General features: G+C 45.5%; 1 protein-coding gene across 5 annotated transcripts in view; it reads right to left on the minus strand.

Annotated features, from left to right (window-relative positions):
* ITPR1 (inositol 1,4,5-trisphosphate receptor type 1) overlaps positions 1–13,496 on the minus strand; it is a 1,104,774-nt gene that overhangs the window by 204,496 nt on the left and 886,782 nt on the right. For all 5 annotated transcript variants that reach the window (XM_069206352.1, XM_069206351.1, XM_069206348.1 and 2 more), the window contains one exon: positions 9,632–9,754. In XM_069206352.1, the coding sequence (XP_069062453.1) occupies positions 9,632–9,754 (123 nt within the window). The remainder of the gene's footprint in view (positions 1–9,631; positions 9,755–13,496) is intronic.

Raw genomic sequence — 13,496 nt, forward strand, 5'->3', positions numbered from 1 at the left:
CTACCATAAGTCACTAAGGCCAGAAACATCCAGCACTGCTAGCCCCAGAGACAATTTGTGTTGCAGTGTAATGCCGGATATGTCAGTGTACCACAGCACACCTTGAGGCTGGATAGGTATAGCAGTCTTACCCAGGTATTCCTTAGATGGAAGTCCTATCATGATCTCAAGTACAGCCTCACAGGCTCAAGTATCGCTATGTCATAAGCAACCTATCACACAAAGACAAAGCCTCATGTGATCAGGTACGGAGCAATACGTTTAAGGAGCTGGTTACATCACATATTATTCACCTGTCAGCACATGCCATCATATATCCATATGGATGCCTATTATGTACATTTGATAGAGAAACCTACTCAAATAGGAACCCCATTACACATGGGTGATAACAAAAGGAGCTTTTCCATGATACACGTTCATACTGCCTAGAATGAGTAAAAAGCCAAGTCAGAAATGCTCGCCACCTTCTTAGGTATTCATACATACACTTAAGGCAGAGATCTTCAGCCTGTGTGGTGCATCCCCTATGGGGTCCTTGGCTGAGTTCCCAGGGAGGTGCAAGTAAACACTTAAGTGAAGATGGCCTGGAAGTGGGACTATTTTTCAAATTTCCAGGCTGTCTACATTTACACAAAGTGTTTGAAGTGCATCTGGTGTTTAGACCATCCCCTTACACTCCCATGCAGCGGCAGTTCGAGGTTCCCATTACAAATTAAGGGATTGTTGCTTTTAACCAAAAAACAGACAGAAAAATATGGCAACTGTGATCCGAGCACTGTAGTGGCAGGATCAAAGAGGTGGCTCAAAAAACAAAATAGTCTATTAGTGTTTTGTTGTTTTTTTTCACCTTCAGGCAACTGCATATAAAATAATGCATACACCTCAAATGAAGCATAAATGCTAATTAAACTATTTCGTGGTAAATGCACACTTCTAGGTTATGAAACCTCAATTGGATAATGCGATCTTTACTGATGTCTTTGTGAGACCAGCGAGTCATGGATTTGAATCTTAGTTGGTGCAATGCAGAATAGTGACTTGTGTATTTATTGTGTTATGAGGTCCCAGCCTGTAACAAAAAACACTACAGACATACAAGTCATTATTTTAAAATTGTATTACACACAGCATTAGATAGTGACAAAATAATTAAGTGTGTAAGATTAAATAGTAGCTTTTTAAAAAAAAACAATTATAGGTAGCCAGGCCGTACCTGGTGCAAACATTTTCATAAGTCTACTAAAAAGACACTTTACAAAACTCAACACCGTTATATTAACTCACAAAAATAATAAATCTTTGTCACCATGAATCTTCACAGGACTCCAAAAGTTAAACACTATACATGCTCCCAAGTCACCTTTACGATTGGTGAATATCCAATTGCACACATTCACATTTCTTATAGTTAGCTGATTGCAAACGTGTGGGGTGCTACGTAGGGGACTCATTTTTTTAACTTACAAATGGACAGAGACTGCTTTCTCAGATGTTTTTAAGAAGGCTGTAAGATATCGAGGTTCATTTTTTAGATGTCACTTAGGCAGCGCATGTGCTGTCTCTTGAAGACATGCTGTATCTACTGAGGGCTTTCATCACATCCATCGCTTTTTATTTGCTCCTTCATGTGCCTTCCTAAATTCCTTTTATTTGTGAAACATTACTATTTATCCCACCGTTGGGTGTGTTTTTCACTTTCATGGCTATTGAGCCGCTAAATGGTCCCCATCTCTTTTGTTTATTCATGGTTTCATCCGTGCACTCTTTTTACGTCTTTGAAATGGTCTCAAACCATTTGTTCACCCGATCCTCTACGCATTCAAAAAGGGAGTTTAACCACTGGCAAAGCACTGATCAGCATTTGCAATTTTGCTTCTGTGTCGAGTTTTGTTTGGATTCAGCATTGTTTAATTCCATTTCTTACGATAAACATGTTTTTTGTAGGCACGGGGAGAACAGACGCCAAGACTCAAACCCGTCCCCCAGAGTCAGCAGCCGTGTATGTTACGCCACATCCTCTCAGACCGCTAACTCGTTTTGATGACTGTATCCAAAGTGGATGCCTTTCTCCTTTACATTTTTATTACAGTGCTGTTCTGCAAGGTTTCCGTGGCACGCATGAGGCATTTCAGCCCCTCACACTCCTCGTGCTTCCTGTCCCTCGCGCTTACTGCCACGTTGCTTGTTGCTCAATTATGGGCAAATGAAGTCCCGTAAAGCCACCATGACACCTAAATTTGCCAATAAGGGTGATTAGCTTCACAGTAGGACTAATGTGTTTATATACATGAACAGCTAAATTCTTGGACTTTATTTTTGTGAGTGCTGTAAATATAGCTATTGAAAACAGATACCTTTTCCCCTAAAACTGTCTTGTCACCACAAGAAGTATGTTTACGTTTTGCTGTACCACATAGTACTTGTGTATGTGCTTGTCTCTAAGAGTGTGTGTTTTGCTGGATTATGTGTGATGTGCGATGCAAAACTCTGACAGTGTAATAAATACTCCTAGCAGACGAAAGTCGTCATTTACATGTTGTCGGTAATGTTGTAAAGAAATGAAGAATCTCTGGCTGCTGGGATACAGGATTGCCACCGTTCGGTCATATTTAAACTGTGAAGGTTATTAATAGGTCTCTTGGCAATAATTGATCTTACTGGCTGTTAAAGGCTAGCGCAGAACTGTAGTATTACGCATGTACCCCTGGTTGTTCCTCATCTTTGTCAGCAAATCTGTAAATACAGCTATAATTCTTCATTGTCACTATGCTCAGCTTTACTACATTAATTACAGCTAACATTTAATGAGTGAGAGTAACTAGGTCCGAAGGCCCATAGGTTATATGGCTAAACGCCGATAACCTTACCAGGGGCACATCCAAGAAGATACCAAACTTCATAAAAGCATCCTTAGCTCACCTTTGGGTAGTGTGAGCTGATGCGGTGGTGGAGGTGATGAGGGGACGAGGCTCAACAACTCAAATAAGCAACACAGTTAAAAGAATAAACAAATGAAGATGAAAACTAATTCCATACAAGTGGAAACCTTTATTAGATAAGTACCACAAAATACGTGGTGAAACATAAAATAGCTTCAAATGCATTAATGTAAGTTACTGGGTATTTATCAACATGTTAGTGTAGGCAAATCAAGGCCATCCTTTTGCGAATGCATGAAAACTCATGAAAGTGAAGGCAGGTTTAGTGTCAAATTTAAAGGGATTTTTTTTTTTTTACACGCTGTAGAATAGGCCTTGGTACAATCAGAGTTAACTTAGAACATAAATGAGCTTAAAATGTGTGTGTAGTCTGATGGCTTCATATGATTAGGATTCTATGATGTTAGATACACTAGTCAGGTACATGGACAAATAAGATTGAATAACGAAAATTGCCACACAGAGAAATGCACCACTCAGCAAGTGTAGTTGGATAGCACGCTATCAGCTACGCTAAACTACTTCTTAGGACTGTTCTTTATATGCAGAGTTTCTGAAGCTTTTATCCCACCAGAGGCAGCAGGATTACACTGAATGAGACTGTCATCCTCTTCCTGCTTCTTCTGACTGATGCCCTGTCTTCCATGGTCCTCATCCAGAGCAGGGTGTAAGCACCTGGCCAAGGTCCCTCCGCAGAGCCAGTGCTCAAGTGTACACCTTCTGCCCTGGCCAAGATAATGTGCTGCATGACTATACACTTATAAAGTCCCAAAGGTGAGACATCCCAATTAATTTAGTCTTACTAGCAAAAAAAAAGGGGGTAGGGTGCCATATTCCTTGCTGGAACCGGGGGCCCGTTCTCTCTTGCTCTGCTGGAAACAGGTCCCAAGCAATAGGGGGCAAAATGTGGGGCTTTCTCTCCTTTGTTAATTTTTTCTCATAAAGGGGCAGACTGACTGCTTTGGGTCTCACGCCTAGGAGTGATGGCGCCTAGTGGAGTGGACAGTTAAATACATATCAAAGTTGTTTCAGGTGCTGTGAAAATGGGGCTCAAGGGTGCGAGGTCCCAACTGAACTCCAATTATGGCTGTTCTCCTATCCTTCCTTCCACCCATTAGGTCCAAGTACAAGTACATATTTGCTGTGCCAGTGTTGCTTTGGACCTCGGGCCAAAGGACCAGGAGAGTGGAAAATTAAAGCAGCGGCAACACCTTAATTTAGGTCTCCAAGACAGCACCATGGGGGGGTGGGGCAAGATGGAGCCCATTTTTTATTTTTTTAAACAAGGGGCAGAGGAGACTGAGTTTCAGAGGGCAATAGCTCTCATTAGTGAGGCAGAGGCAATGGGAAAGGCCTGTATCTTGTAGTCCCCACAGATTCACTGTAGTGCTATATCCTGCTGTCCTCAATGGTGGTGTGGTGCAGTTGCCCCGGTGCTCGACTGTAGTGCTATATAGAACTGTAGGCAGGGCTTCTAAATTACTGCACTCAGTACTTAGAGGTACTATACTGTGTTGCAGTCCTCAGTGATTATCATTGTGCAGAGTAGAAAATCGTGATCAGAGGGGAGTGCTGTAGGCTGGCACCCACCATGCCTTGTGGTGCGATGTTCTCTGTTCTCCTGAAAGCTTGATGGTAGTGCAGTGTTCTAGTGCTTCACTTCCTGATACTTGAGTTCAGTGGACTGTTATGCTAAGTGCTTGACAGCAGTGTAGTGTGGTACAATCTCGGATCCGGATGGTAGCTGTCAGTATGCAACAGTGCCCAGTGCTTGCTGGTATGGAAGAATCCAGTTCTTCACAGTACTTAATGGTAGGGATGTATGCGGTTATCCCGTGTCTGTTGATAGTATGGTGAGTTGCACTTCCCCTGACTGATAGTGAAGAATCCTCGGTGTTTTATGCCAATTCTGTAGGCTGATGTCCGCAGTGCTGGGGAGTATGGTGTTATCCCTGTTGACTGAAGACAGTCTTTTATGTTTCAAAACTCGGTTCCTGACAGCAGTGTAGTGTGCTACTGTACCAGTGCCTGATCGTAGTTCAGGGTGTACTGGTCCCCAGTGTTTGTCTGTGGTGAAGTGTCCAGTTCTGCAATACTTTATTGCAGTATGCCGTCATTCACGTCTTGATGGTAGTACTGTGCGTTGCAGTACTTGACGGCAGTACAATGTACTATTGCCCCCAGTGGGGTAGCAGCAACAGTGCTCAGTGCATGAAGGCAGTGCACTGCACTTGCATCCCTGGTGCTTGCTGGTAGCGGAGGGTCTGCCATTGCCTGCAGAACTTGTCCAGCAATCTCTGGCCCTCAGCCCCCCCTCGAGAATAGAGTTGCATGCAGGGATCACCCATGTGAAGGGTATTCAACTCTGATACAGAGGGAGCTCAGCGTGGATAGTACCAGAAGACAGCGCTCCCCACCGCCTCCTCCCATCCCCACCAGCAGAGAGCCACACAGGCATAAATAAAGAGGCAATGAAAAGATTAATTGCCATTTTACCCTTACCTGCACAGTGCGCACTAGAGCAGCGCCAGCCCCGATCCGGCCCAGAAACATGCTGGGCGTGTTCTCTGCTGCTGAAGCAGGAATGACTGGACACTCCAACGTCTGCATGTCACTTTGGTCAGCAGTTTTGTGCCGGCTAAAGTGAAATGCGCACTTTAAATTCTCCACTCAGCTGACTTGAGACAGCTGGGTGGAGACCAAGCAAAGGCCTCCAGAGCCTGACTGACCACCAACCAGCCTGCTCTATCCAATTCAGGCATTTCTATCATGCTAGTTAACAGCATGAGAGCGGTGTCTGGATTGTTTAGGGGAGATCTTCATCTATCAGAGAGCAGAAGAACACAGAGGAGAATGCCTTTTTTTTTTTTATATCAAACGTGTAATGCACCTAAGTGTGTAATGCATGTGAGTGTAGTACTTGTGTTTTAATTTGTACTCCATTTTAGCAGCAACCGACGACCTATGCATCATACCTGAATGTGGAGGCACTTCTACACTCATCCTCATCTACCTCTCTGCTGCATTTGAAACAGTCTCCCACTCCACACTCTGCGACAGACTGCAAGACGCCGGAATCTGAGACAAAGCCCTGAACTGGATCAGGTCCTTCCTCACCGGAAGAAGACAGAGGGTCAGACTACCACCTTTCATGTAAGAACCTAAAGACGCTTGCTGTGGAGTGTCCCAAGGATCCTCAGTCAGCCTGATGCTTTTCAACGTCTACATGGCCCCACTTCCTTAGATTACCAAACAACACAAGCTAAACAGTCTCCTATACTGACGACACCCAACTGATCCTCTCTCTGTCCGAGGACTTTGCTGAAGCAGAGAGGAATTTCCACAACGGGATGAGAGCAGCCGCCTCAAGCTCAACTCTGACAAGACAGATATCCGCATCATCGGCTTCACCCCTTCTGCCTGAAACAACTTTTGGTGGCCGACCGCTATGGGTAACACCCCCGCCCCCACTGACCATGCACGCAACCTGGGTACCATCCTGGACACCTTTGGAAGACCCGCCAAGTTAACGCTGTCTTTTCATCAAGGTTCCACATCCTCTGTCTCCTGCAGAAGATTTTTTAATGGATTCCCCCCCCAAACAAGAGGTAGACAGTCACCCACGCACTCATCACCAGCAAACTGTACTATGTCAACGCACTCTATGCCGGCATCACCAAGAAACTTCAATCAAGACTACAAAGAGTCCAGGATGCAGCAGCCAGACTCATCTTGGACATCTCAAGACACAGACGAATCTCCTCCCACCTCAGAGACCGCCACTGGCTCCCAGTCAACAAGCGCATCGCATACAAACACCTTATCCACACTTTCAGGGTACTGCACAACATAGGCCCGGCACAGCTCAACCACTGCCTCACCTTCTACATACCTAACAGACATCTCCATTCCTCCCAGCTCACCCTTGCAGCCGTACCCAAGATCCAGAAAAGTACAGCAGGAGGAAGATTCTTCTACCTAGCAACCCGGGCATGGAACACACTTCCCCTCAAGCTCAGCCTGAGCACATCACTGAAGCAGTTCAGGAAGGACCTCAAGCTCTGTCTCTTCAATTAAGAAGCAAGCCTACATTCAGCGCCTTGAGACCCTATAGGTGATTAGCCACGCTTTACAAATCCATGATTGATTGATTTTTATTTTTACATGGGTTTATGGAGGGAGGGGGTATTTTATTTTGTGTTTGTGGAAAGAGAGGTGGTTTACTTTAGGGTTTTGGAGGGAGGCGGTGTTTAATTTTAATTTTTGAAAGTGGTGGGGCACTTCACTTGCCTCACCACTTACAAGAGGTACCAGCGCCTCTTCCAGAAGAGCATCATGATGAGGGGCTCACTACGTCATGTCTGTCATCACTGCACATCAATCAATCAATGTCACAGAAGGGTTTCAAGGCGCTGGTGGGGGGGATTGGGAGGGGGAGGGTGCTACTTCTTGACGAGCCAGGTCTTAAGGTGCTTCCTGAAGGTCAGGAGGTTCTGGGTCAGACGTAGGTTGAGGGGAGGGAGTTCCAGGTTTTGCCAGCAAGGTGGGAGAAGGATCATCTTCAGTGACATTTCCATAAAACCCCGTCAGCAATTCTTTATGCGAAGCCCTCTTATGAGAGCAGGTTCAGCCCGTGACATCCCTAGAAAGGCCATGCTTTTAAAAACAGTGCATATGAGCAAAATGATGATTACACACCCAAGCCGGTCTCTGTCTGCATTAATGAATAATGGCCCTATGACCCTACAAGGTGTGGGGCATGCAGGCGCGGCACATCCCGGACGCTTCCCGCGCCCTGAAATGAAAGGTAATGTCCGTCTTCCCGTCCACCGCGTGCACTCGGGCTAATTATACCTCACAGCGAGAGGCCACTTACATAACCAGGCGGCTGCTAAAGATATCCCTCCTCCTGTGAAAAACAACCCGGCCAGGGCACATTCTGCTCAGCCCGGCACGTACAGCCGCGGCTCCTTACATGACCCTGCGCCCCCTGCCCGCCCCCCTCCACTCCGGACACGGCTTGCGTTCACGGGACTCCGAGTCCCGCCACGGCATCCAAAGAGGGGCCGAGAATACTAAAGCAGGGCCCGGAGCGACACTAGGAAAGGACTGCCCTCAAGTGAGTTCCGGCTAAGACAGGATGGGTTGGTTCCAGGTAACAAAAGAAGGAAACCACTTAGGGAAGAGCACGCGCGGGCAGGCCCCAGAACCACCAGAGGCCTCCCTCCAGCATCACGTTCAGTTTGGCAGCTGCAGCAATGCAGGAAGAGATCACAGGCAGCACCAGAAAGCATGTAGGCAGGGCCGGCTTTAGGGCGGTGCGATCGCACCGGGTGCCCCACCTAGAAAGGGGGAGGGGGGCTGAGTTTAACAATAACTTACGTAACGTGCGATTTAAAAGCGCCTGCTGAAACGTTCCTTGTGCGTCCAGCCCTCAGAAAGCAATTAAAATGTTAAGATCCCTCCTGTGATTAATGTTCTTACGGCGAGGGAGATCAGTGTTTTGTCCAGCTGCTGTTATGACTCGCCGGAAAGTGGCGAAGAGGTTTAATATGCTTGATATAGACAACAGAGCTATCTTTGATGTGGCTAGTTGAGTGGATTAGTGAAGCCAGCCTTTTACCAGATTTAAAACAAATGAAATGTATGTAAGCGGGGTCCTATGGAGAGGTGAGGGGCACTTTTGCCAGGTGGTAATGAGGGAGTCCGAGGAAGTGGTCATGGGGTGGGAAGCCCCAAAAACGATTGCTCCAACAAGCCTACTGCAGAGGCGTGTGCATGTCAGCGCAAAGCCGGCCCGGAGTGTAGTTGTGTTACTATGAACCAGCTCACTTAAAAGGTCCACGAAATGTGGAAGACTGAACGGAAATTGAGCAAACTCGTGATTTAGGTAGAGTTGACATGCACACGCCTCTGCAGTAGGTACATTAACCCACTCAGCTAACCAATCAGCGTCGTAACACAAAATGGTGAGGGCCCACCTGGAGAATATGGAGAGGCCTCCGAGTTTCCTACGTCTTACCGACACTTAATGACCTTGCGATGAATGGGGAACCCCAAAAGTGTTCAAAGACCTTGTGGCACAGGAGTGGTTTGCTAAGGCACAGTATGTTACACACAAATCAGTAGGATGCCCGTTTGCACCTGTCCGGTTATATATGTTCAACCTGGATGCCCACTCACGTCCATGTAGTTTCTGCGGAGTTTAAGTGTTACGAATGTGGATTGGATGAAAACAGCATTTGACAGAGTTTAGCAGGGTGAAAAATACAAAGGGTGAAACCTCAATAATACAAAACCCACGTGCAAAACAGAAACGTGCAGTCAATGAAGTGAAACAGGACTGCCTTGAATTATTACACAGCTGCAATGGTTGGGAGCAGTAAACGCTCATATTTCCTGGGAGTATGAATCCTATTTCACTTGAGGCCTTGAGTGAATGAACCCCTTTCTGTTTAACATAACTGTATGCGCCACTAAAGATTCAGTGTATTTTGTTGGATCAGTAGGGGCCTGTGCTGTGAATTTTAAGGATAAAACAAATTATTGCAAATGTAAACAATTTCCTTCCCCCGCAACGCCTCCTCCCCTGCGACTCAAACGTCTTAGAGCAGCAGCAGAGGGGGGCTGAGCAGGACAAAACAGAAGATGGAGGTCCATCCCCCGCAGTGGGCCGGCGGCCACCATACCTCCTCGGACGCCCTTGAAGGGATAGAAGAAGGCGACCAGCAGGTTCATCAGGACGGCCAGGTTGAAGGAGATGCTGCTCCAGAAGGACATGTTGCGGGAACACCAGTATAACACGGGCTGCGCTGTGAGGAAGACATGGAGGCAGAACGTCAGACACAGATATTCAACGCTTTGTGGCGCTTCATGACCTTTGCCTCAGCAGAATGAGACTAATTCAACACCAATCATGTTAACTAAAACCAGCAAGCAGGGTACGGTAGACTACAGAAAGATACTTCCATCAAATAATCCAAGTACAAAGGGGCCTGTGAAGGGAAGTGGGCGGCTTTTGGAGCATAGCTGCCCACAAGAGGACCAGGGGGACACCAGTGCCCAATATAGGACCGGGAGTCCAGGTTCCATGCCAGACTTTCAGGATAACTTCATAGGATACGAGGATATACACAATCAAAATGAGTTTTTTAGTGGCAATCCTAAAAATGTGCAACAGCACCAATCCTGCTGTACCTGACACTGGGCACCCAATTTTTGGTTTAGCTACAAATGCCGAGGACTCGGTGAAACAACAAGGGAGCATGGTTGCCCTAAACACAGATACTGGATTAAAGCAATGTACGAGGGCCTAGCACTTAGGATCACTGCATCTTTATGCACACGCAGGGCAGTATAGGAAGCGTGTCACCCACTCAATTCCCTCCCTACCCCACATTTACCTCTCAAAATAACACAGCACTGTAGCACAAGGGGTTTGGTCCCCAGAAACCCATTCATACACTTAAGTCAACAATAGCTTAGAGAAGACCTTTACAGAAACATCTTGAAGACTTATGAGCCTTTATTTTGGAGGGGTTGCTCCCATCTCCCTTCTTTAATAAAGGTTTAGTAATCGACCCCATCCAGGATTCGGGGTTCATTCCTGTTTCTTCAATCTATTGAAAAAGAAATGTAGAATTTTCCACCCACCATTCCGTATTTACCTTTTTCTTTTATCACCACAGGTATATTATCGGCTCTGGCAACCCTGATATTGTATATTATAATTTTCAAGGAAAAAAGTCACCTAACTCAGACTCTTATGTAATTCAATTTTGTTGTGCTGTTGGGGGTTTGGGAGAAATTTTGTAAGCATAGGGTCCAAGCTTCTTCAGTTATCAGAGGAAGCAGACCCAGTGTGAGTACCACATATATTATTTACCAATCCCCTAAACTCTTCCAGTCCCACATTTGTATCACTTCCAACATTTTACTCCGTCTATTTATAAAAAGACTTTAATTATAATATAATTTATAGCCTTTTTCCAATTCACATACCTTAGCTAAATTTGCAGAACTTGTAACTCTTCTAAAAGCAGACTGCATTTTTCACAGCGTTCTCTTAAACTCCCTACAATCGTTATCCAACCATGCCAAAGGGGTTTTCTGGATCCAACAATCACCTCGTTTCTAACTCTGCCTGCCTGAATTTGTACACATGCAAGCACACTGTCGACTGAAGAAAATCATACTAACGTGTCCTTGTGAATAAAACAATTACTATAACTGATCGGTCAAATGAATCTCATTGGAAGCGTGAAGATGCCTATCCCCCAGAGGAGTTTTTAATCTTCTTGGGATATCCGTATAAAAAACTACTGCATTGTCACCTTTAGCCGCTTCATTTAAAAGAAGGGCTCTAACCCAGGAAGCTCCACCTGATACACTATTTTTCAACCTGGATGCACTCGGCAACAGGCCACACAGATGAAAGGCACAACACTAACAAACTGGCATTTACTAAATTTGCTATTCTGAATTGATCTCCCAGTCTATTAGGGCAAGTATTGTCTCACTGAGAAAATTATCATATGCGTATGCCTAAAAAATGAGCTAGCTTTTCCAATTTTATACAAACCAGCCATAATGCTTGGTCCGGATAAGCTAAAGGATCACAAAAATTGCATTTTTCTTTAGCTCTGGGATCAAAGTTCCAAAAGCCAGCACAGCTAACATTTCCACTGCTAGAGTCTTTTAAATATAGATTCAGTCTGGGGTCTACCCCGCTGTGGCACAAGGTGCTTCCAGTTGAGCAACTGTAGGTAGAGCAATCAGGCATGTGTTGCTCGATCTCCTTGATCCTTAGCAGTTATCCACATTTTAGAAGTTGTGTTGGATGTGCAACTAATGGTGAGATCTGAATCACCAGACCACCCCCCATGCCTCTGTTCAGTGACCAGCTCCATGGCCAGACCTCTTGAGAAAAAGCTCTGACAGACATGGCTTGGTGACCTGCCAAGGTCTCGCTCTCTAATCCCTCAATATCTGGCCCCAAGAAAGCTTCAGAGAGAATGACAGCATATTCTGAAAAAGTAGGGTGAGAGAAAGCACACCAGTCTGGATGTGTCTGCAGGTATGGGTCCAGAGCCACATCTTCCCTAAACGTTCTACACCACCAATTCCATGAGCCAAAATCACAGAAAAGGAGTCTAGTAAAAGAAAGGAGCCTCCTGATACATGAAGGGATGCCCATCCATGTGCAGGGGGAAGAGGGTCTGTAGGTACACATCAGCCTTAGAGAGGAGAAAAGTGGTCAGCCAAGAAAGGCGGGGCAGCCTAGATACAAGCATTGTGTGTTCCCACCCTCTTTGTGCAGTTTAGATACATATCAAACCTACAAAGGAGGCAATAGACAAGGAGAGGCGGCAGATATACAGATCAGTTTGAGAGAGAAGGAAATAGTCGAGTAAGGGAGGGGCTGTCTAGGTACAGATCTGCTAGAGAGGAGAAAACAGTTGCGATGGCTGGTTTTATATAGACTACAGGAGCTTCCTAGACAGAGCCAAACGACTTCTTGGAACAGAACTTCCCATAAGACATTTCTAAGATGAGACCCTAAATCACTCATATGGCAAAACTAAAGCCGGTTTTAACAATGTCCTCTTTTTTCCCCTTTTTCAGGACCAACAAATATTCAACTTAATTCCCAAGCTTTAATTGTGAAAAAGACATTTGGCTTTAATCAACTTGTCTGCTTTACACTAATTTTTCACCAACATATTCATACAGATCCCTAAGTGCTCAAACAGGTGGAAACTGAACGTGCTCCTTTTTCAGGACTTGCTCCAATGATGAGCAGAGCACACATTGCATTTGCTGCCAATTTTGTGAAGCCAGTTACCATCTGCCAATTGTCCAGGAAAAACAGAGTGGAATGACCAACAAAAAGCAAAAAGGATGCCAAACTGTTTGTGCTCTTGTTCTTTCCTATCAATGACCACTGATGTTATAATCCAGTACAAAAACAAACTCTGCACCCGGTGCTGTTTTGATTTATCTTTTTTTTTTTTTTACACACATTAGAAGTGCATGGGTCTAAAAAAAGACCCCGTTAGGGTTCAGTGGCATAAGGAAACTTTAGCCCACCCCCCTCCTCCTCCCCTACAAAGTACCTAGAGGGGGGTGCCTCCCCCGGTCCAGTCAGGGGCCCCGTCACCTGTGCACAGTGTACTGTGCAGAGGGGGCCCCCTGGAGCTTGGGGAGGGGTGCACCTGCACGCAGGGAATGCGGGGTCTAATGTTTCACCAGTGTTAGGGTTAAAACAAAATTACCTTAAAAAGCCACTGTCAAACCACTCTGTAAACATATGGCTGCACCCAGAGTCATGTTATTGGTCACTTAACTGCCAATAGCGGTCCTACAGAATTGTGCATACCTGACCACCCCCTTTCACAAACACATCCATGACTTCAAATCTCACATTAACCTTCTCAAAACTGCCATCTCTTAATACCTCGGATCCTCAAACTTCAACCTCTTGCAAACATATCCCCTTCCTAGAGCCCCTTTTTATTATCTAGGACTTTACCAATCCATCACAATCACTATCCC

This window comes from Pleurodeles waltl, chromosome 9, assembly GCF_031143425.1.
Source record: "Pleurodeles waltl isolate 20211129_DDA chromosome 9, aPleWal1.hap1.20221129, whole genome shotgun sequence".
Classification (NCBI taxonomy): domain Eukaryota; kingdom Metazoa; phylum Chordata; class Amphibia; order Caudata; family Salamandridae; genus Pleurodeles; species Pleurodeles waltl.